This window comes from Pocillopora verrucosa, chromosome 7, assembly GCF_036669915.1.
Source record: "Pocillopora verrucosa isolate sample1 chromosome 7, ASM3666991v2, whole genome shotgun sequence".
NCBI lineage: Eukaryota > Metazoa > Cnidaria > Anthozoa > Scleractinia > Pocilloporidae > Pocillopora > Pocillopora verrucosa.
Window position 1 is genome coordinate 15,511,575 of NC_089318.1, and position 20,708 is coordinate 15,532,282.

At 36.7% G+C, this 20,708-nt stretch overlaps 3 protein-coding genes across 3 annotated transcripts; 2 read left to right on the top strand and 1 right to left on the bottom strand.

The window, feature by feature from the left end:
- The first annotated feature begins 39 nt into the window (after positions 1–39).
- Positions 40–2,933, top strand: LOC131788358 (cyclin-dependent kinase 2-interacting protein). Its single transcript, XM_059105441.2, has 4 exons — positions 40–281; positions 389–506; positions 1,290–1,419; positions 1,626–2,933. The coding sequence occupies exons 1-4, from the start codon at positions 40–42 to the stop codon at positions 1,820–1,822; spliced, it is 687 nt and encodes a 228-aa protein (XP_058961424.2). The 3' UTR covers positions 1,823–2,933.
- A 214-nt stretch (positions 2,934–3,147) lies between these two features.
- LOC131788357 (actin-related protein 10-like) lies at positions 3,148–12,341 on the bottom strand. The gene is made up of 13 exons (XM_066169807.1): positions 12,177–12,341; positions 11,676–11,748; positions 10,943–11,037; positions 10,492–10,600; positions 10,057–10,166; positions 9,296–9,361; positions 8,985–9,061; positions 8,053–8,088; positions 7,471–7,597; positions 7,101–7,182; positions 6,840–6,916; positions 5,999–6,123; positions 3,148–4,729 (listed from the first exon to the last, which is right to left on the bottom strand). The coding sequence occupies exons 1-13, from the start codon at positions 12,251–12,253 to the stop codon at positions 4,374–4,376; spliced, it is 1,410 nt and encodes a 469-aa protein (XP_066025904.1). The 5' UTR covers positions 12,254–12,341; the 3' UTR covers positions 3,148–4,373.
- Positions 12,342–12,443: 102 nt separating this feature from the next.
- On the top strand, positions 12,444–20,306 carry LOC131788365 (ribokinase-like). Its single transcript, XM_059105447.2, has 8 exons — positions 12,444–12,573; positions 12,662–12,794; positions 14,855–14,918; positions 15,078–15,140; positions 16,619–16,783; positions 17,084–17,175; positions 18,018–18,206; positions 18,696–20,306. Exons 1-8 carry the CDS (start codon positions 12,509–12,511, stop codon positions 18,903–18,905), a joined length of 981 nt encoding a protein of 326 aa, XP_058961430.2. The 5' UTR covers positions 12,444–12,508; the 3' UTR covers positions 18,906–20,306.
- Positions 20,307–20,708: the final 402 nt, after the last annotated feature.

The window sequence follows — 20,708 nt, forward strand, 5'->3', positions numbered from 1 at the left end:
ACCAATAGAACCCAGCTTTCCTCGACATTTAATTTTAACATGGCGGCCGCTTCGCCTAAAAGGGTTAAGTCTCCTAAAACTCCCAAAACGCCATCCAAGAAGACAAGTATTTCAAATTCACCATCTCCAAGATCATCTCCCAGTAGAAACCTGTCAGATGTTGCTAGAAAGGTTAGAGATTGTTGTGCCAGCTGGCATGAAAACGCTAAAAATTGGTCAAAACTGAAGGAAGCGGGATTGTCTCTGGCTAACAAGCTGGTGAACTTACAACTTCAAAAAGAGTATGTGACATCAAGTTTCTTACAACTTATGTAAACTTCCGTCATTTATTTGCCTTCATTTCGATCGATTTACTTATGGCGACTGCTGGGAATTTTTGGGTTAATAGATACAGCTCGATGGACGACAACACTACAGTTTCACCAGTTGACCACGACTCTGATTTTAAGTTACATGATGAAATTATGAACACCTCTCAAGAACTATCACGAATTTATGATTCTTTGGTAAGTAAAATAAAAAAAAAATAATGAGGTGTTAGTTGTTGAATGTCATCACAAGTTTTAAATACCCTTGATTCGAGAATAGTCCATCTGGCCTATTTGACAACTATTAGAAGCCAAGTTCAGTGGATTTGATAAGAACCACAGATAAATAAGTTGGTTGATGGGTGGCCGATAGTCATTAACACACTACTGATAATCAGGCAATGTCTTGAAAGACATTTCTGCCACATGGGATAAAATTATCATCAGATGATACTGGCTCAGCCCAGTCTCTAACCATGGGTGTTTTTGTTAGCCCAAAGGGGATGACGCATGCACCAAAACACCCCACAGCTGTAGATTGAGCCTTGACATAGAGTTACTATCAATAGAGTGTCATCTACCATCAGATGCCTATGGGTCAACCATCAGGTGAATTCTGGTCAACTGTGATCAAATGAGTTCTGCCTAATGCATTGAATGAAGCTATCCACATGTACATTATACAGCAGAGTTACCTATAGGGGAGTTTTTCAGTGGCTGTTGTAAGAATACAACAGGTGTGCTTTAGTGAGCTTCATGACTGGTTAAGATAACTTACACTATCCTCTTAGGAAATCTGATGCAAATAAAAAATACCTAGTAATTACCTGCATATTTGTGTTCCTGTGAGCTCTGACGAGTATCACCAGTATTTACTTCAAGTCGTGAGTGGCGTGTACAGGTGTTAACCTTTGCTCTAAAAAGCAGTTGTGACTCCTTCAGTTAGAGACTGAAGACCTTTACTCTTCTCCTACCCTATAGGCTGATTTATGGACTAAGATGAAATCCTTAGATCAGAATTTCCATGCCATAGGAAACCTGAAGGCTCTTCAAAGAAAGGGGGAAAGCTCTGATGATCGAATCTTCAGCACCTGGACTATTGAGGAATTCTGTGAGTGTTCCTCTTTAATTGCTGCACATTTCCTAGATAATTAATTGCAAGAATTTGGTGTTAGATCAAGATAACAACTTTTACCTGATAAGTTTCAGTATTCCCGTTACCTGTTTGCTGGATAATCTATGGGTTGTCTAGGGAGAATTTACATGTTAATCACCTCTGGGAATTAAAGGCACTCAATAATTATTTTTTTTCCTCAGGTGATGCATCAAAGATACTTCTTGATTCATATACCAAAGAACTTTCTTTGAAGGAGAGACTAGTAATGGAATTTACTCATTGTAAGAACAGAGATGAACTGATGGTATATCTGTCACTATGGTTACATGAGCCACTCTTAAACGATGAGAATGAAGTTCTTCTAGAGAGCATGTTGATTGAAGCTGATTTAAGATAACGTCACAGTCACAAATTCAAAATACACTTTGTGTCATCCTTTTGTGGCTGTCAGAGTATAACAATGTGAGGCACTCTTGATGGACTTGTTATCATCAAGACTAAGATGCAGGGCTGTAGTCAAGAAATTAGCCTGCCAGCTGAAACTTCAGGAAAGGCAGCTCAGAGATTGCATTCAATAGAAAGTGACTGGAAGTGGGTAACCTCAGAGGTGACTGCCCTTTCAATTGTCCAATCTCACTGGCAGCTAAGGCTTAGAGACAACCCAGATGATGTACAGCTTGTAACTAGATAGTCACACTATGCTTGATATTGTGTGAACCTTGTGAGACTAGAAGCTCAAGAAGGGAATGATGGTGGCAGGGAAGGATATCACACAAAAGATCTTGTGTGGCAATCATATGATGTGGTAGTAATCTTACAGCAACTACTTTTTAAGTATAACAATGACTTGCTTGCAATAAGTCATCAGTCTTTTATGACAGGCAAGAAGTCAACTACTCAGAAAAAACCCAGATTCACACTCTGTTGTAAGCAGTTTGTGGCAAGAAAAAGAAGATACTATTGTTTTATGAAGAATCACAAGAGATTAAATCTGGAACTTGTAATGTACTGTGTATGCACCTAGTCTGGTACATTGGTGTTAACCTGTATTGAGGTGCACTGTATTAAGCTGCCACCCAGTATTAAGTGGTTGGTTGTCAAAGTCCCAAAATTTTTACCCCTTCATGAAAGTAACTTTAATTTTCACATCTATTAAGCAGTTGCCTGTATTGAGTGATTGTGTCACCCATTACCGAGTTCCAACGGATGGTTTTTGTTTTCTTCTCCCTATATATCACTTAGGCCTTTAACTTCCATGAGTGACGAAAATAAAAATTTCTCCTTACAATATGAATAGTATATCAACCAGATAAGTAATGAGAATAAAGAAAAATATCAATTTGGGGATAATTAGTTGATCCAGTACCAAATTCTCTGAACTAACATCACAAGAATTATATGGCAGGTAGTAAGGAGAATTACTACTGAGATCTTGGGAGTTGAAGGGTTAAAGCAGAACCACTCAAATAGAACTAGGAATTATCTATCAAGTAGAATTTAATCCATATTTATGGTATCTCCTTAAGTCAGTGTTAAACTTGGTAATGTTTTTGAGCAAGTTTTTGTACATGAAGTGATGTTTTTCATTATTTCTTTATAATACCCCTATTTTATGGAACCTGTATTGAGCGGTTACTGCACCATTCCCCACGGGTGACAGCTTAATACAGGTTTGACTCTATTTATTTTCTAAGTGACTGTCTCTCAAATGACACATTCCTCTTTCCATGCCCAGTCCTACTTTATTTCCTTTCAAAAACAATACTACATCATAAGGACTGCTTGATGTCCAGAAGACATAAAGGACAGCTCACTGTATCATAAAAGGCTTTTACATTGATTTCCCTCTGTCCCCAAAATTTCAGATTGACTTTTGTTGCCTGCTAGGTGAGGTAATATGACTAAGGAACCACCTAAGAACTCTCAGGAAATTAGCCTGTTTTCCTTGGGCTTCACTGCTCCTTATGCCCATATAATACTTTTCCCCATATACTGTATGTAAAACATGGAAATATTAAAGCCACCCAAGTTGTTCAATTTCCAGGGGTTTTAAAACAAGCCAGCAACCACTAGAGTTTTGTCAGCTTCTTGACAAGATGTTGCCAATTATCCAGTTAAAAAAATTACCTTTTGGCAATTAATGAACTTTTCACAGACACCTACTTTTGCAGAGTCTGATGCCCACTTTAAAACATTTTGAAACCTCTGAAATTGAGCGAAAATCAAAGAATTCTGATTTATATGTTCTAATCTGTGTTTAACATTTGCTCAAGGTAACTACTAGGTGTTATTTGAGTAATAAATTAATATAAAAAACTGTAGTGGTTAAATGCAGTCATTTGACTTTGAGTCAGGACCCATTTGTCTTTGTTATGCACATGACACAAAAGTGCAGTGAGTGAAAAAGGCTCCAGAGCCACCTGTATTAGCTACACTTAATTTTTAGATATTAACTGTCCACTGGTCAGATTTGTTTAAAGCTGCAGTAAACCAAACAGAGCATACTCTAAAAAGTCAACTGCATATTCATGATCCCTCGAGCTTAACAGGAGACCATGCTAATTTTTAAGTAAAAGTGTTGGTTCATGACATCCATCCTTAGCCTTTTAACTCCCAAAAGTGATTACCATACAACTGCTCCATATAAAATCCACACTTCATCCAGTAGACAGGTACTGAGAATACTCAAACATATCTTGTAGAAGTTATCTTGTATGAACACCCAAATTCTCCTCACCAATTTACAATGAAATGTGTAGCAGATGGAGAGGAGAGTTAGAAGGTTAAAGAAAGTTGTCTCCCCCTCTTGTCTCTTGGACCCTTCTGGGTCCAAGGGAAGGTTGCTAATAGGGCAGCATACAGTGAAATTTAACTGTACTAAGAGACAAATGGGTCAAAAATTTCTAAAGGTTACATCCCCATACAATAAATTATTGCAGCCAAAATATTCAACCCTTTTTTTCTTCTTTTTGAGTTTCTTTGTCACTTTCTTTTATACTGGATGATGCCCCTGAAGTAGGGGATCCTCCTGCTCTTTGAAGTAAACTCGATGCTAAGGGGCTTCTACTGCTGCCACTGAGAAGTCGGCTTGACAGGGAGCTGCTAATATTACTGAGGGTGCTGGTGATGCCACTTGTCTGACGACGTGACAGAACTGGTCTTTCAAGGCGTTCCTCTAAAATGGGAGCATTGTCAACAGTTTGTTCTTCACAGGAGGCCCAATCTGGGATCTTGTTATCTTGATTGTATCGTTCCTTAGTTACTGAACGGTCAGCCAGGACTTCAAGAGCACCAAATATCGCACCTGGAAGAACAGTGTTACTCTTAAAGTGATAGTAAAAGAGAAAACAGAAATGCCTTGATAATGCTGAGTGTTGGCTTGAATTCAACAAAAGGAGTTGTATTCATCACAAAAATACTGGGATCAATATCAGTATCTGGGCAACTGCCCACCTACCCCTCCCCTAACTCAACAACAGTCAATTGACAACAAGTTAAGGTTAATGTTGGGCTAGGGGAGGGGTAGGTGGGCCGTTGCCCAGATACTGATATTGATCCAAATACTGTATACTGGAAAATGTCTAAGGTTAAAAGATGTGAACAGTACATAAGAAGAAAGAAACTGTATACAAACTACATACTTAGATCCATGGCCTATACCTATGTTCAAACTAGACATGAAGAAATTCAATACAAATCATCGTTTCTGTCCACCTACTCTGTGATGCAGGCTTTCTAACCTCACTGGTTTTTAACAGTGGCACATTCACAATCTGGCTCTTTGTCAACTAGCATGTCCATAACAAATTAGAGTTGGAAGGAACAAGAGGAACTAAACACCAGTATGTGACACAATTGTAAAGTTCTGAGAATGACTCTGTGCAAATGACTAAGGTAAGTAAAAATGAATGAATAAAGGGTGTAAGTTTCTTAAGAAACTGTAGTGCTATGTTGGTGGGAGAGTATAACAGAAATTTAGTATTATCAATTGGGTTATAATGTAAATTGGCCACTGTAAAGAGTTTCAACCCGTCAACTCCCAGATCCAATTTGTAACTCTCCTTACTGTCAACCATACAATTCTTATAATGTTAGTTCACAGAATTTCGATTTGGATCAAATAATTATCCCCAAATTGATAGTTTTCTTTATTCTCATTACTTATCTGGTTGATATTGTATTGGTATTGTAAGGAGAAATTCTGTCTTGTCACTCATGGGAGTTAAAAGGTTAAACTCTTTACAGTGGCCAATTTACATTGTCAACTGGGTTGATAATACTAAATTACCCTAAGGTATCATAAAGTAGATACACAAGCCAAGTGGCCCACTCAGCCCAAGCTTATCCTGGTTTCCTTCCCATGAAGTGGTGAGGAGTAGCACTACTCCTGACTAGATGAATGTACATCCATTGCAAAGGATACACCCCAAGCATTTTATAATTTTACCTTGTATCCACTGCTCTGACCAATAAGTCACCGCTTCCTCCAAAAACAGTGGAAACTTATAAAATTATGTCAATAATGAGAGTGAAAAAGAGAGAAAAAACAAAACAAAACAGAACACAGGCCTACCTCCAAGCCATGATGTACAGTTGGCAGTAACAGGTATCTGATGCATTTTGATTGTTTTCATAAATAAGTTCTCTTTGTATCGAGGTGATTGAAGTAAACAGTAAATTTCTTGCAACAGACGATGTCTACATGTTAAAATAAACATAATTATTATTACAAGCCAATTGCCAAAAGTGAAAAAAGTTTTGAAATCCTACATTCAAAAGAATCTGATGGACTTTTTAACCCTAGCTTCACTCCAACATTTGTTTGCATGTTCTCTATACTGTTCAGATTACATCTCCTAAGGTGCTTACAGGTAGAATTTGTTTCACAATCAGGAGCTACTTTTATTAGACTTAGTTGAACATTTCCTTTACTCTTGTGACCTAAATAAGTGATTCAGGCATGACATTGTAGGGAGGGATTAGATGCTAGTCACTCTTAAAGGATAAACTCTCTCATGATATGAGCATATTTTACACAAAATTTTGCAAGATTAATGATTGCAGCCAATAAGAAACATGATTTTGGAATTTAAAATATTAAATTATCACATAGATGTGCAAGATACATGATTGTCCAAATCATGCTCATAATAAAACTCAAACCAGATTTTTTAATCCCCTTAAAATTCAATATTTGCAAGCAGAGTTTACATGTTACTGCCTGAATCAAGTCTTACCCATGAGCATATATACATAATTAATATATAACAAGCAGTGAGTTAAAAAAAAGAAAAGAAAAGAAAAGAAACACAACATCTCATAATTTCATAATTAACAAAAAATCTTTCAGACTTTTGAGTGGAGAAGTGTGCCACACAGACAATTGTTACAATACACTGAGAAGTTTAGCTTACTTGAATCCTGGGGTCATTACAGTTCCACCAACAAGGACTATATTCTCTGCTAACTGCTTCCTTGTGTCAATAGGGCACTGCAGAACAAAAGTTGACAATTTTAAATCATTGAAATTGTAGTGAAAGAAATAATGATCATAAAAGGATTAAGAACAAATAAAATTAAGAATGAATGAAGTAAACTGATGAGTGAATAAAAGAAAAAAGGAAAGAATGAAATATCAATTAATAATTAAATAATGATTATGGTATCCAGTGTACCTTAAGTATTGAATCCAACAGACATGTTGCAATAGATTTTCCTTCCTCATCCCCATCAAACAAAATATCAAAAGTCTGTTCTCTGCAAAAGAAACAAAATCATCCCTTTACATAAATGTTTCCTAGCTCACAATGCAGTAACAACATTTCAGTTGTTGACAAGCCTTTGAAAGGTGATATCAATTTGTATACTGATAGGAAGCTTTGTTGGCATCTGTGACTTAAAATCATGGCACTAATTTCAAAAGTTTGAAGACTGTGTTTGTGTAAATAGTTCCCTCTAAATTTTTACCTTAGGGAAAATGTTTTACCAAAATTTTCCTTAAGTTTGGAGACCTTTTCAGTTATTTTATTTCTCTTATCATTTTACCTGATTTGACCTTCAATTCTGATAATCCTTCCTCCATCAAGAGGATAGTCAACCTTTGGCACCTGAGAGGCAGGGCGTGGCTCTCCTTCTGGTCCACTGAACTTTGGTGCCACAAAGCAAGTACGTACTAATAAACAATGATGAGACAGTTATGGCCTTGTCTGCTCAGAAAAATATTATTAATTAAAAAAAAGTTTAACTGTAATTCTACAGGGTATATACAGGTAAGACTACATATGAGACTGGTTCATATATCCTGGTTTCCATAGCAACCTTGCTAGTGAGCCATGGGATGCTGGTATGACTTATGTTATCCTCAAACATAAGGGTGCTACTGAAAATTTTTCCATTTCTACATCTGAATATATACTTCTGGGGGGAAAAGCAATGTGAGAGAAAAGAGTCTTGCTTTTCAAAGTGTAAAGCAGGATCATTCTGAAGTCCACAAGCCCCAGTTGCTCAAACGACAGACAACACTTCCACCACAAACTATAACCTTATTTCACTGCTGCCACAAATTTACCAAAACTACCTGATACAGAGGAATACCAATCATATTAAATGAAGATTTGCTTATCTTACCTTTAATGTCCTCTAGGGTTTCTGTTCCAAGAGAATCTGGGAAAACATACAAAACATACTCAGCTTTAGAGGCACTAAAAGACATCTGTTTGATACATTTTTAAAGAAAGGGGTAAGAAACAGTGTTGCTGTGTTAGTGGGGTGAGTATTACAAGATAATTTGGCTTTATCAAATGAGTTGATGATGCTAATTGGCCACTGCAGAGTGTTTCTTAGCCCTTTAACTCCCAAGATCTTGTTAATAATTCTCCTCACTGTCTGCCATACAGTTCTTGTGATGTTAGTTTGGAGAATTTGGTATTGGATCAATGTATTATCCTCTAATTGATACTTTTCTTTATTCTCATCACTTGTCTGCTTGATGTTATATTCATTTGATACCAGGAGAAAAATTATTATGTCTAATGGCCACTCATGGGAATTAAAGGGTTAACCTGCCATTTCAGCTTTACTGCTATCTCAGCATGAATAATGAAGGGCTAACGCTGGAAATTTCAGGTTCAGAAACTCTCCACAGCAGCCAATTTAGATTTATGTAACAACTAAGTTTATAAAACCTGGAGGAAATAGAGGTAAATTTGCATTAAGCTAGTGTGATCAATTTTAATTCATATTAAATATGTGAATGTTCATGATAGGTTTACATGCTCAATCCATGTTATTTTAGTAAAAAATTTGCAAATGAAAGATTGAAACAGTTAATGTTTGAGCTAATTCACAAGCTTCAACTGACTGCCTTGATAACGAATGTTTAAGTTGTCCTCTCACAATAAAGAGTTGTAGATTTTGCCGTCTCAGTCCTGCTATTTACTGTTGGCCTTAGTCAGGCAAATGACTACTTTCTACACAGTCATCAACCAATGGTGTGCTATAGAATAAACTCTTAGAATTAGGCCAAGAGGAGTGACCAAACTGCAGTGTCTCAAGCTTACTCATAACAGATGACAAAGGCTTTATTCCATTTTCTAATTGTACCAGACTTCTCTCCATCAGCTGTTCCTCCAGATGCCTGTTATCAAAAGGGGCAAAACATAGCTGCATGGATTTATGTAAATTTGGCAAAAAAAGAGATTTGGGATGTGCAATAAACTCAAACTTAGCGTAAGGTGCTCCATATCAAAAGGTCAAGGTTTGAAGACTACTTGATCACAGTGTTGTGTTTTTTTCAATCCAGCTTCAATAATAACATTAGTTACAATTACACACAGAAAACCATGTGGAATACAAATGAACATTTACTCACTTGTGAATAGCCCTTGATCCAAGAGGGATTGTTTCTACAGCTTTGAGAATAGCCGTCCCCTCACAAATGTAACACCAGAATCAACTGAGTCAAGGAAGTAATAAGTAGTCTAACATCCAATGCAAATAAATTTAAGTGGATCTATTCGGGTCATTCAATCATTACATTCACTAAATGACAAGACTGTTAACACGATAATGCACCACTGGTTATTGTCTAGCATAACATATTCAAGATTGTTCTGAAAATAAAATCCAATACTAGTTTATCACCTAAAAAGAGAGAGAAAATAATGATGAACAATTTTGCAATCCTCTTTTTACCTTGACCCTTTAATCCCTAAAAGTAACCAGGATATAATATCTCTTTACATCATTGCTGCTGAATCAAACATCAAGGTTAGGAAAATAAAGAAAATGGCTGCAAACTAGAGAAGCTTGAGATTTAGAATTCTCTTTGTCAGTACCATAGGAAAGGAGCAGTATGGAAAATATATATATATATATATATATATTGATGTGAGGGTATTGCATCTCATTTCTCCCAACTGTATAACCCCTGCATCAAACAGTTAGGTCACAAAAATAACAGAAATGATCACCAACTAAATATTCTCTTGATTTGATTAACAAATTCTCCTTGTCAGCACCTTATGAAATGTAAAGAAAACAGTATGAAGAATATATATACTGATGTCAGGGTATAAAGGGTTAAGGGTTACCGGTAATCCCATATGCAATGATACATTTACTGAAAAGGATATTGGTAAAACAATGGTCTCTGTAAAGCCACAGTCCAAGACTAGTCCTGATGGTATTCCGAGGGTAAAGAGCGCTAAAAGGTGATGGGGTGCAAACAGTACTGAAGGCACCTGTCGGTGAAATTGTAATAATTTGGAATTGTTAAGAGAAATGTTAAGTACTAAATGAGGGGACTGGATTGAGGCTTCAAGTCACTGTATTCCTTTTTGTTCCCAAGCTTTTAGCGGCCTCTGGCATTGTCAGGGAATGAAAAATAATACAGTAGCTCAAGGCCTGAACCATCTGTCTGACTAGCATGCTATCGAAGGATAACGTCAAATGTTTATTATTAATAAGAATGACACTTTCTGGTTCAGTTGAGTCTTACATATATTGAAATATAGGCTTCCCGTACTTATTTTTAATCAGAAAAAATTTTTTTTATGTATGCATCACCTCAAAGTGCTTGAAAAGGACCTTGGCGATGGTATTTCTCCAAAGTGTAGAGCAAAGCACAGACTCACAAATAACAACTCGTCTGTCTCGTGGGTTGACAAGAAGGTACCTGAAAATGTCAATGATCAGACAGAGGACTTATTAACTGGAAACTATTTTGCAAGTCCCTTCCCTTACACTTAGAAGTAATAATACTATGATCAGCATTATTAAATTTGCTGCATCCCTCACAACACAATACAGACCACTGATTTTCTTCTTTGTCAAAACTTTTTGCAGTTGGTTGTCATTGGGTGCTATAATTATCTTGAGCTGTGTAGAGCTAATTTTTAATTCATGGAAAGGTACATTTGATAGACAAATCAAGTTTTTTTTTTAAAATGTTAGGAAAATCACTCCTACAGGAAAACCAGTTTCTATAACGTGTGTTTTACACACAACCTTACCATACCTGAAATAAACTTGATGAAGAAAGTCTCTAAGGATAGCATATAATTCATCTGGCCTTTTGTCTTGTTCATGACTGACAACATTCACAGTTTCCGTCTTAACAAAAGGAGGAAAAAAGAGCAAATTCGATACCATACCACAAGTTAGGCATTAAACTTACTGGAAAGGCATTCATTTTAACTCTTTCACTCATGACATTCTATCAGTAATTCTCTTTAATGTCTTCTGTATAATTCTTATGATGTTGGTTCAGAAACTTTGGTACTGGGTCAACTAATAATCCCTTGCCTAATTATCTCCCAGGATAAAATACCAGTCTATTCCAGGTCTCCCTCCACCCACCCCTGCATGTTTTTAGTTTTTGTTTTTTTACACAATCCACTGGTATCCAATGATCCACTCCAAGGTGGGGAGTGACACTGTGAGGGTAGGGTGTCTCAAGCATGCAACAAAATGACTTAGTCTGGTTCTGAAACCTGCGCCTCTGGACCCAGAGTCCAGTCCTTAACAGTTGGGCCACTATGTCTTCTACCATTTATTTACCAGCTGACCCTTTAACAACTCCTAGTATTTATTAATTAATACATCTTCCTGCAATATACCAATAGGTGATGTTTCATGCATACAACACCAAATTCTTTCAAATCTCTCAATCGATTTACAAAGAAATTATAGAATGTTGATCATGTAATGGGAGACAGTGTCTTCCAACACAGATTAGTATAAGTAGATACCTCTCCATTTATTGTGTGCGTAATGACACTTCGAATGATATGACGAGGACTTGTTTCTGAGGCAAAACCACATCTGAAGGATTAAAAGAATAAAATCGGATTTAGGTGAACTTTAGATACGTTTTTACCTAAATTTTGAAGACAAAATGAAGTAAAACGTATCTTTTTCTTTTTATACCCGAATGGCATGTCTTGCAAGTGGTGATGAAACACTACTGGAAAACTAATTGATCGTTTGTTATGGGAAAGAATCATCTTCGATCACTGAAGACATCAAGAGGAACACTGCCCAAAACTACCGGTATTACCGAGTACCTTCTCAAACTAGATCTACAAAAGGTTGATAAATGAGATAACAAACAAGTAAAAAAAAAGATTAAAATATGTCTATTGCGATAAATTTCAACAGCTGATTTCTACCAAAATTGGCTAGCGCTAGCAAGGTTAACGACATTAACACCCAACTTTTCACAATGTTTGCAATACATGAACCTTTCTTACTTCGTATAGGCGGCCCCGATGTCAATAACAACCGCGTGCTTTTCTGCTCCAAGTCCAATAACGTCAAACAAAGGCATTATCCGTCTCTCATTTCATATCAAACACTCAGAATCAAATCCTCAATACATAAAATTCTCGGATTCTCTCCAACTCAACTCCTTTGCAAATGCAATATAGACGACCGCAGTCACAGTATCAGCGGTTTCATATTGGAAAATATTAGTTCCGGTCAACCTCAGTCCTCTCGCCTCGGCCTTTCCTGTCCCTAGGGGGTTTCCGGTTACGACTTACAAGACTTGCTTCAGGACCCGCTTGTCTGACCCGCTGTTAAAATGGCGGGAGAGGCAAAGAAGTTTGATGTGGTGGTTGTTGGCTCTTGCATGACAGATCTCGTGAGGTTGGATATGAGGAGACGTTAGAATGTTCATGAATAGCTACGTGGATTGTTAATTTATTTAACTGAGTCGATCTTGCTTTTTTTCTAGCTATGTTCCTCGGCTCCCTAAAGCTGGCGAAACCATTCATGGTGATAAGTTTGTGATGGGGTTTGGAGGAAAAGGTGCGAATCAGTGTGTGATGGCAGCTCGGCTAGGGGCTAAAACTGCAATGGTTGCCAAAGTGAGTACAATATATTTATCTTCCTGACGAAGATGAATGCAATATTTGATTTATGAATATGCAAGATGCAGTCAAAATAAAGTTGTACGCGCCGGTGAGCTAACACGCTCGGCGCACGTTAAAATAGTGCTGTGTGTGTTTCTCTAATTCAGGCTCCTATTTCTAATTTCGTTTTGTTAACTGTGCTGTTTTACATAAAATGTTGATAAGAATGCCAGGAAGTGATTTCCCTGATCATCGGGTATTGTGCGGTACATTTTTCCATTCAATAGCATTTGTGTGTTTAGTATATACCTTGTAATTAAAATGAGCGGATCAATATCTATGTAGATTTCAATCTGACTTGGCTTGAGTTCTTGCTTATAATATTACGGATCGGGTGAAGTTATGCGCTTGAATGTTTCGCATTCAAGCTCTTTATATCAAACACTAAAAAGTGTTCTAGAAAAAGGTATGATTTAAAATGACTAGGTGTTATTTAAAGTACCAGTAAATCGAATGTATAAGTTAAATTTTGTAACATAGCTCGAATCGTGCATCTCAACTCGGAAATAATTGGGAATTAGTGCGATAAATTTGTAAATAGCCAGAAATCAAAACCGCACAATGCGTTAATCTTTCTTTTTTCCAAATTCCTTGCCATAGATAAACCGGTTTGTGAAGCCATACTTAGTATTTATATTCAAATGCTGTTTGTATCAAAGCTACAAAGTAACTCTGGGATAAGTCATTTGTTTATACGATACGTTACAGAAACTGTGTTGTGCAAAATAAAAATTGTACATTGAAGAAACATTTCTTTCACAACTGATCAATAAATGATGCTGTTTCCTTTGGCTTCAGTCATTAATCTTCTGTTTCTCATCGTGGTAATATAATTGATTGCTTGAAAACGTCAGTGATTCTTTGTGAGTACACTTCATTTAAAATGCAAATGTTTTAGCTCCAGCCGAGCAGCTGTCGCGCAGACTGAGGAAAATTGAAAAATTGAGTACCCTTTGAACTAAAGTGCCTCCGTTCTAAAAGGGACCATTGAATGTTTGCCTTGTTGCTTGAGTGTCAATGAAGTTGACAGTTAAGGCAGAAAGAATGTTCGTTATAACAGAGATGACTATGCTAAAGTCCTTTCCACCAAATTTAATCATTTTCAGTGTTTAGCGTTTAGGTGACAAATATTTGAAATCAGTGTAATCGATCCTTGTTTGAAATGTTTTAATTTATTTCCCTAATCTCTAACAAAAGAGTGAAATTTTGAAAAGCTCTTCCTTTGGAATCTAGGCTGTTTACGGAGGCTTCCTGTGGTTGTAATTCAACCCTTTGTTGATGTGTATTTAAATGGGATAAGAAAGTGGCACGACCTACTCAGTGTTGGTGTATTTAAAATATTATTTTTGTTCCCACAATGAATCTGGTGATCAATCTAGAGTAAACATTTCAGAAGATAATCTAATTTTGCTTTAATTATTGAAACACAATCTTTTAATATTTATAATTGCACAGTTGTCAACACAGCCATTTGTCTACTTAAATTTACTGACAGAAGGAAATTCTTACTTTTATCTGTTAGGCTATCTGCAGGGATGTAGCTAAAGTTTTTAACAGGCAGGAATCTTGCAATGATAGCATAGTATAAGGATATTATAGGGAGAAGCTACATGTTTATCACCTCTGGGAGTTAAAGGGTCAAATGGTAAAAGATGGTTAAAGAAGTGATTCAAAATAGATTCTCGTGCACACTTTATTTACGTAGTTTCATGAGGAAAGGAGAACAGGATCTTGACATAAAACCAAAGTAGCAATTCTCTTTTTTAAGCTGTGGCATTCCTTTATGAGTGAGTGAAGAGATTCTAGTGTTAAATTAAAATAATAGTACCGGGTATATAGTGAGGTGAGGAGTTGGGCTATTCTCATCACCTTCTGGCTAGATAAGGAACTGGTGATTAAAGGAGAAATGAAATGGTGATCACCTGGTAGTTACAGAGTTTCACGAATCTTTAGTTTTAAAGGAAATATAAATCTTGCTATATTTTTATAGTGCTTCCTCTGTGATTTTGTCTTAGGTTGGTGATGATTCTTTTGGACATCGATATATTGAAAATTTTAAACAACACGAAGTCAACACAGGTAAGCACATGGTTAGAAAGTAGTTGGAACTGACTTGTTGCCAAGATCATTTCAATTCTCCCTGGAATTAGTTAGAATTAACATGTTGATCAAGTGCTGGGAAACCGAATTCCTGATTTGTTCAGTCTGTAGTTTTGTTAATTTATTACCTTCTTGTAGATCATGTGGGAATCACTAAAGAGGCTGCTACTGGAGTTGCTCCTATCTCAGTGAATTCAAATGGTAACTGAATTAGATTTGTGTAATGGTAGTTATATTATGAAGCTACTTGTATACTTGAGTCTTGAGATAGACATCTTGAAAACACTTGTCATTAGATGTAGCAAAATAATATTGACTCTCTGAAGACTAACCTTTCTGTTCATGGGACTCAAGTTTGTTATGGATGGTTGGCATTGATCAACAATTGACAACCTTCACCATGTATGGTATTTCTATGATGAAGGTTAAGTCTGTACTCAAGCCTATAGGCCCACCCAGCCAAAGCTTATCCCAGTTTCCATGTAACATGAAGTGACTAGGAGTATCACTACTCCCCCCTGGAGGGGATGCTAGTCCATCAAAAGGTTCCCCCTCCCCCCCTCATTAGCATTTCATCAGGCTTCCCTGACAATTTGCTGTCACCCATTTATACTCCTGGGTGGAGAGCGGCACTGTGAGGGTAAAGTGTCTTCCCAAGAAGACAACACATTGACCTGGTAAAAGTGAAGAACAGTTCCCGAAAAATACTGTCGGCTGTCAGTTGGCTGACTGTTGGCCAACTGTCGGCTGACAGTTTTTGTTATGTTTCAGGCCAAAGTTTTGGCCGACTGTCGGCCAACACTCGGCCAACACTCGGCAACCTGTTGGCCACCTGTCAGTAACCTGTTGGTGGGTCATAAACTGAAATGATTGTTAACATTTACCCATCTATTGCTTCTAAAACTACATAGAAAGGGAAAAGTCATTTAAAAAAGAAACCTTGCACTGTACTCTCAATAGTTACTATGGCTTTTGCCTACTCTTTTGCATTGGCTAGCAAAACTTTCCCAAATTGGTTCAATTTCAGTTATCTGCCATATGGAAAAGTTTTTCTAGTTCCCAATTCCCTAAATGCACTACCTCCAAAACCCTTTTAGGAAAGTTTTTTTTTTGGTTAGAGCTATTTGACCTGTTGGTTTATTCACTTACAAAGTGGAGAAAATGAACTGTTTTGTGTACAAACAAGGATATAAGAAATAGGTACTAAATTTAGTACTTAATTTTGGTACTTAAGGTCAGGAGATGGGTTAAACAAGCTTGTTTTACTGTTTAAACTGAATCAAGTAGATAGGTACAAACAATGCAATCGACATGTCTCTATTTACTGTTTTCAACTGGAAGAGTATTGACTCTGTTTTCAGTCAATTTTTGGTCCACTTAACACTGTCAGCAGACTGTCAGTAATGTGTTGGTTATGTGTCCATAACCTGTTTGCTGACAGTTGACTGACAGGTTACTGAAAGCCAACAATGGGAATCATTGTTCACTATTACCCATTGACCCAGCCAGGTCTCTTGCCCAGGCCTATCAACCTGGGGTCCAGTGCACTGACCATCAGGCCCCTGCTATTTCTTTAATGCTACCTAAAAATAATATGTAGTATACATAAGATTTATGACAACCTTTTTCCACTACATTAGAACTTTAGATACCTCACTGAAGGTATGCTGCATTTGCAGGTGAAAATTCTATTGTCATTGTCAGTGGAGCTAATGATATTCTGTCAGAAGAGGATGTTAAAAGAGCAAAGTCTGTTATATCATCAGCATCAGTTTGTGTTTGTCAGCTTGAAATTAATCCAGAAGTAACACACTACACTTTATCTCTTGCAAAGAAAAATGGAGGTCAGTATGAGTTTGTGGGAAATTCCTTCATATAGTCAAACCTCTCGGCAACAACCTCCTTTACCTTCTACACCCTAACATCAGTTTGCAAGTTCTTCATACTGTTCTTGATATATTACCCATGGTATTTACAAGGTGATTTTGCCCAATAATCAAGAACTTCTTCACTTTAAATAGCCTTAGTATGCTCTCTGTTATTAATGATACTATGCCAGATGAAGGGGTCTTGGAGTTCTTCCTGTTGAAATATTTATCAACCCCTATCAGTGACTAACTTCATGCTATTTTTTATGCTTGCAGTACAAACAATATTCAACCCTGCACCAGCTCTGTCATGGCTGGATTATTTTTATTATGCTCTTAGTGATGTATTCTGTGCAAATGAAAGTGAGGTAATAATAATGATAAAAAATATCAAGTCTAAATTGTAGATTGCAGAAAGGTAGTGCATGATTTTATCATTTCCAAGTGTCATGTTAGAATTTCAGGTAATGTTGTGCAAGTCACAAGGCATTTGAATAACTCAAAACAAAATTTTTATTGACATTAAATCCGTTCACTTCCAAGACCTCACTAGTCATTCTCCTTACTGTCTGCTATGTTATTTTTATGTAAGTTTGATCTGTAGGAGACATTACTTGTCTTCAGTTCTACATAGTCTTAACCTAAAAAGGTACTCCTGTTTAGTGCAGCTTTCTATTTTTAATAGTGCACTTTAATTTGATGGTGTTCTTCTTTTTCCCCCATGGCTTTACTGTTTGTTTTGTAAAAGGTAGAGATGGTTATACCCCAAGGATTCCATCTTGTTTCTAACCTGCAGTTAGGGGTTAATTTTTGCAAGGAGCATGATCATGTTGCAAGGGGGAGGGAAGGATGAAATGAAACAAAAAAAAAATGCTTTTTTTTTGCCACCTGACCTCCTGTTTGCCTTGCTACATTGTCAAGCTTAAAAACAATAGAATCCTTGGGACTGTGCAGTTCCTTTAATTTAATTCAAGCTTAAAAACAATAGAATCCTTGGGACTGTTTGCAGGCATCCTTCTACACTCAACTTTAGTGGAGAGCATGCACACAGTGAGAATATAGTGTCTTGCTGAGAACTCCTGCTGATCCGGGCTAGGTTTCCTAGCCAGAAGTTTTGATATGGACTCCAGCATGCAAGACATCAGTTCCCCCACCTCTCATCTCATGTACTTTGCGACTAAGACCTCATTAGCAGTAACTTCTGTTGCAGGCTGAACTTCTAACAGGATTATCAGTAAAAACTATAGAAGATGCAGAGAAGGCTGTCATCATGATATTGGAGAGAGGGGCTCGTAGGGCAGTTATCACACTTGGCAATAAAGGCTCTGTTATTGGAACTAAGGAAAACCGCATGCCCAAACACATTCCTGTTACAGCAGTGGAACCTGTGGATACCACGGTAATGCTGAATATTCAAAACTTTTGTACCAGGAACTTTCCAGAAGTAGTCAGTGTTTACGCCCTACCATCAATAAACATGTTCTGCCTTCTGTTCTCTTTACATTTTATAACGTTTCGATAAGGAGAGTTTGCTTAGCAATCAAGAGTATGTGCACTTCTGATAGATATGGAACTGATGTGTTTTATCTTGGATTTTAACCAACCAAATACAATCAATGGGTATGTTAGAGTCAAATTCTTATTTTCAGAGGTTTCATTGAGAAATTTGTTAACAGGAGAACACTTTATATAAACTGGAATATATATTCTCTGTCTCTGAATAGAAACGAGCTCAGATCCTTGAAATTTTTGTTCCTTTTTCATGTGGTAGTTGTAGAATTCTCTAGTCTTCAGTGTGTAACACCCTCATTTTGCAGTTCCTTTAATTTATAATGTCCATTTTCACTGCAAGTTGCACCCTTGACATTTTTTTTTTGGTCTTGTTTAGGGAGCTGGAGATGCATTCATTGGGGCTCTTGCATTTTACATGGCAAAATTCAAGGACCTCCCTTTTGACGAGGTTGTTAGGAGATCTGGTGAAATTGCCAGAGCAACTGTGTTAGCTGTGGGTACACAGTCTAGCTATCCTACTAAAAAAGAACTGCCACCCTCTCTGTTTAGCAACACTGTTTCAAGGGACAGAATATCCTCAACATAAAACTTTTAGCTACTTTCAACAAATCTTAAATTAAAAATATTACTATTTTTTAAAATTATTGTCATGTGAATGACTCCAAATATACCTGTCTTAGGTGTAATATGAATGAAACAAGAACACTACATTTAGGAGTGTTAGGAACAAACTGAAGAGTATTATACAAAACAGATGGGTTGCAAGTCCATTGTAAGAACTGAAGTTAACCCTGTAATTTTCATGATCTGATTGTTAATTCTCTCCTATTGCTGCTAGACATTTCCTTTAAATTAGTTCTGAGAATTTGGTGTTAGATCAAGATAACAGTTTCTACCCAATAAGTTTGAGTATTCTCATTACCTGTTTGCTGGATAATGTATGGATGTTATAAGGAGAAGTTACATGTTGATCACTCCTGAGAGTCAAAGGACAACTACGTCTCTGTAATGTTACAGCTTTGTGTAATTGTTGGCCCCAAATATGAAGTTTGTGCTATAATTTAAGGCTCCACTCCTTTTTGTTGCATAGATTGATCACTGCTATTGTTATGATAATTCCTTTATAAATACAAGTAATCAACTTGCATATTTACAAGCACACTGTTATTGTGGATTAAAAAAATTGGAGAAATGAAGATATTTGGTGTGCTGATGCATAGCATTTAAGCGAGGTATAAGTTTTGTGCTACACCAACAAGTAACTGTAATTTTTCTTGTAGACAGAATTTAAGGAAAGATTAAGCATGTTGTAACCAATATGGTGACTCACTGTTGCCTGTTACTGCTTTTGTGTAAGCTACTAGTGAGCAAGCTTTAACCTTGATACCTTCTAAAAAAAACCCTGTTATCTGGCACAACAAACCAATTAAACGCTGTTGGTCAGTAATATTTTGTTTGAGAATGGACAATAATGGAAAAAGTATCTAATAACTTTTGTCTTCCTTTACTGATATATGTTTATTATTTACATTAGGAATTGAATTCTTGTACAGTAAATATCAGAAAATGACCATCAGTAGTAATGTTAATAGTGACAAATATCCGCAAGGTTACTTGTGAGATTGCCATTGGCTGGGTATATTCTGATCCATCAACTACCTTTGTACTCAAACCCTTAAACTCCCAAGATTTGCTTTTTAACTCTCCAACCAATCTCCAATACATTTCCTTGTAAATACACAGTGAGAATTTGATGTTGAATCAAAATAAAAACTTCTACCTGATAAGTTTGAATATTCTCTTTACCTGTTTGCTGAATGGTGTATGGATGTTGTAGGGAGACTTAACATTTTTATCACTTCTGGGAGTTAAAGGGTTAAAAGAAATCACAAGCAATTTTATTGGGTGTTATGCAAAGAATATTTCATGTGATGATAAAGAAGCAATAAAAATCTTTAATAATAAAAATAACACTTCTTCCTGTAAATTTCCTTCCTCATTTAGTTGTCTTGTTTCCTTAATTCACATGTTACACCCTTGAGCCTCATAGAGAACTGGACATGAAGAAGTTACATAATGCACTATGAATTTGTTACACTTCATGCTGTAAAGGGTGAATGTACCCAAGTATGAAACATAGAATGCAATTCCAATCTGGTGGAAAATTAATTATTGTCAAGTCCATGAATACTCTCAACTTTCCTTTCTCTGTCACCATCTGCACTTCACTTTTGTTTAATTTATCAATGTCCTTCCTTACTCCATTTCTGAATATTCCTTTGGATTGAACTTGTATTTAAATAGTAACTGTACATCTGTCAGCAATTCTTACAATGGGTTCCCATGGGCCATCACTTCCCCTTTTTGACTTTTTGCTCCACAAACAGCA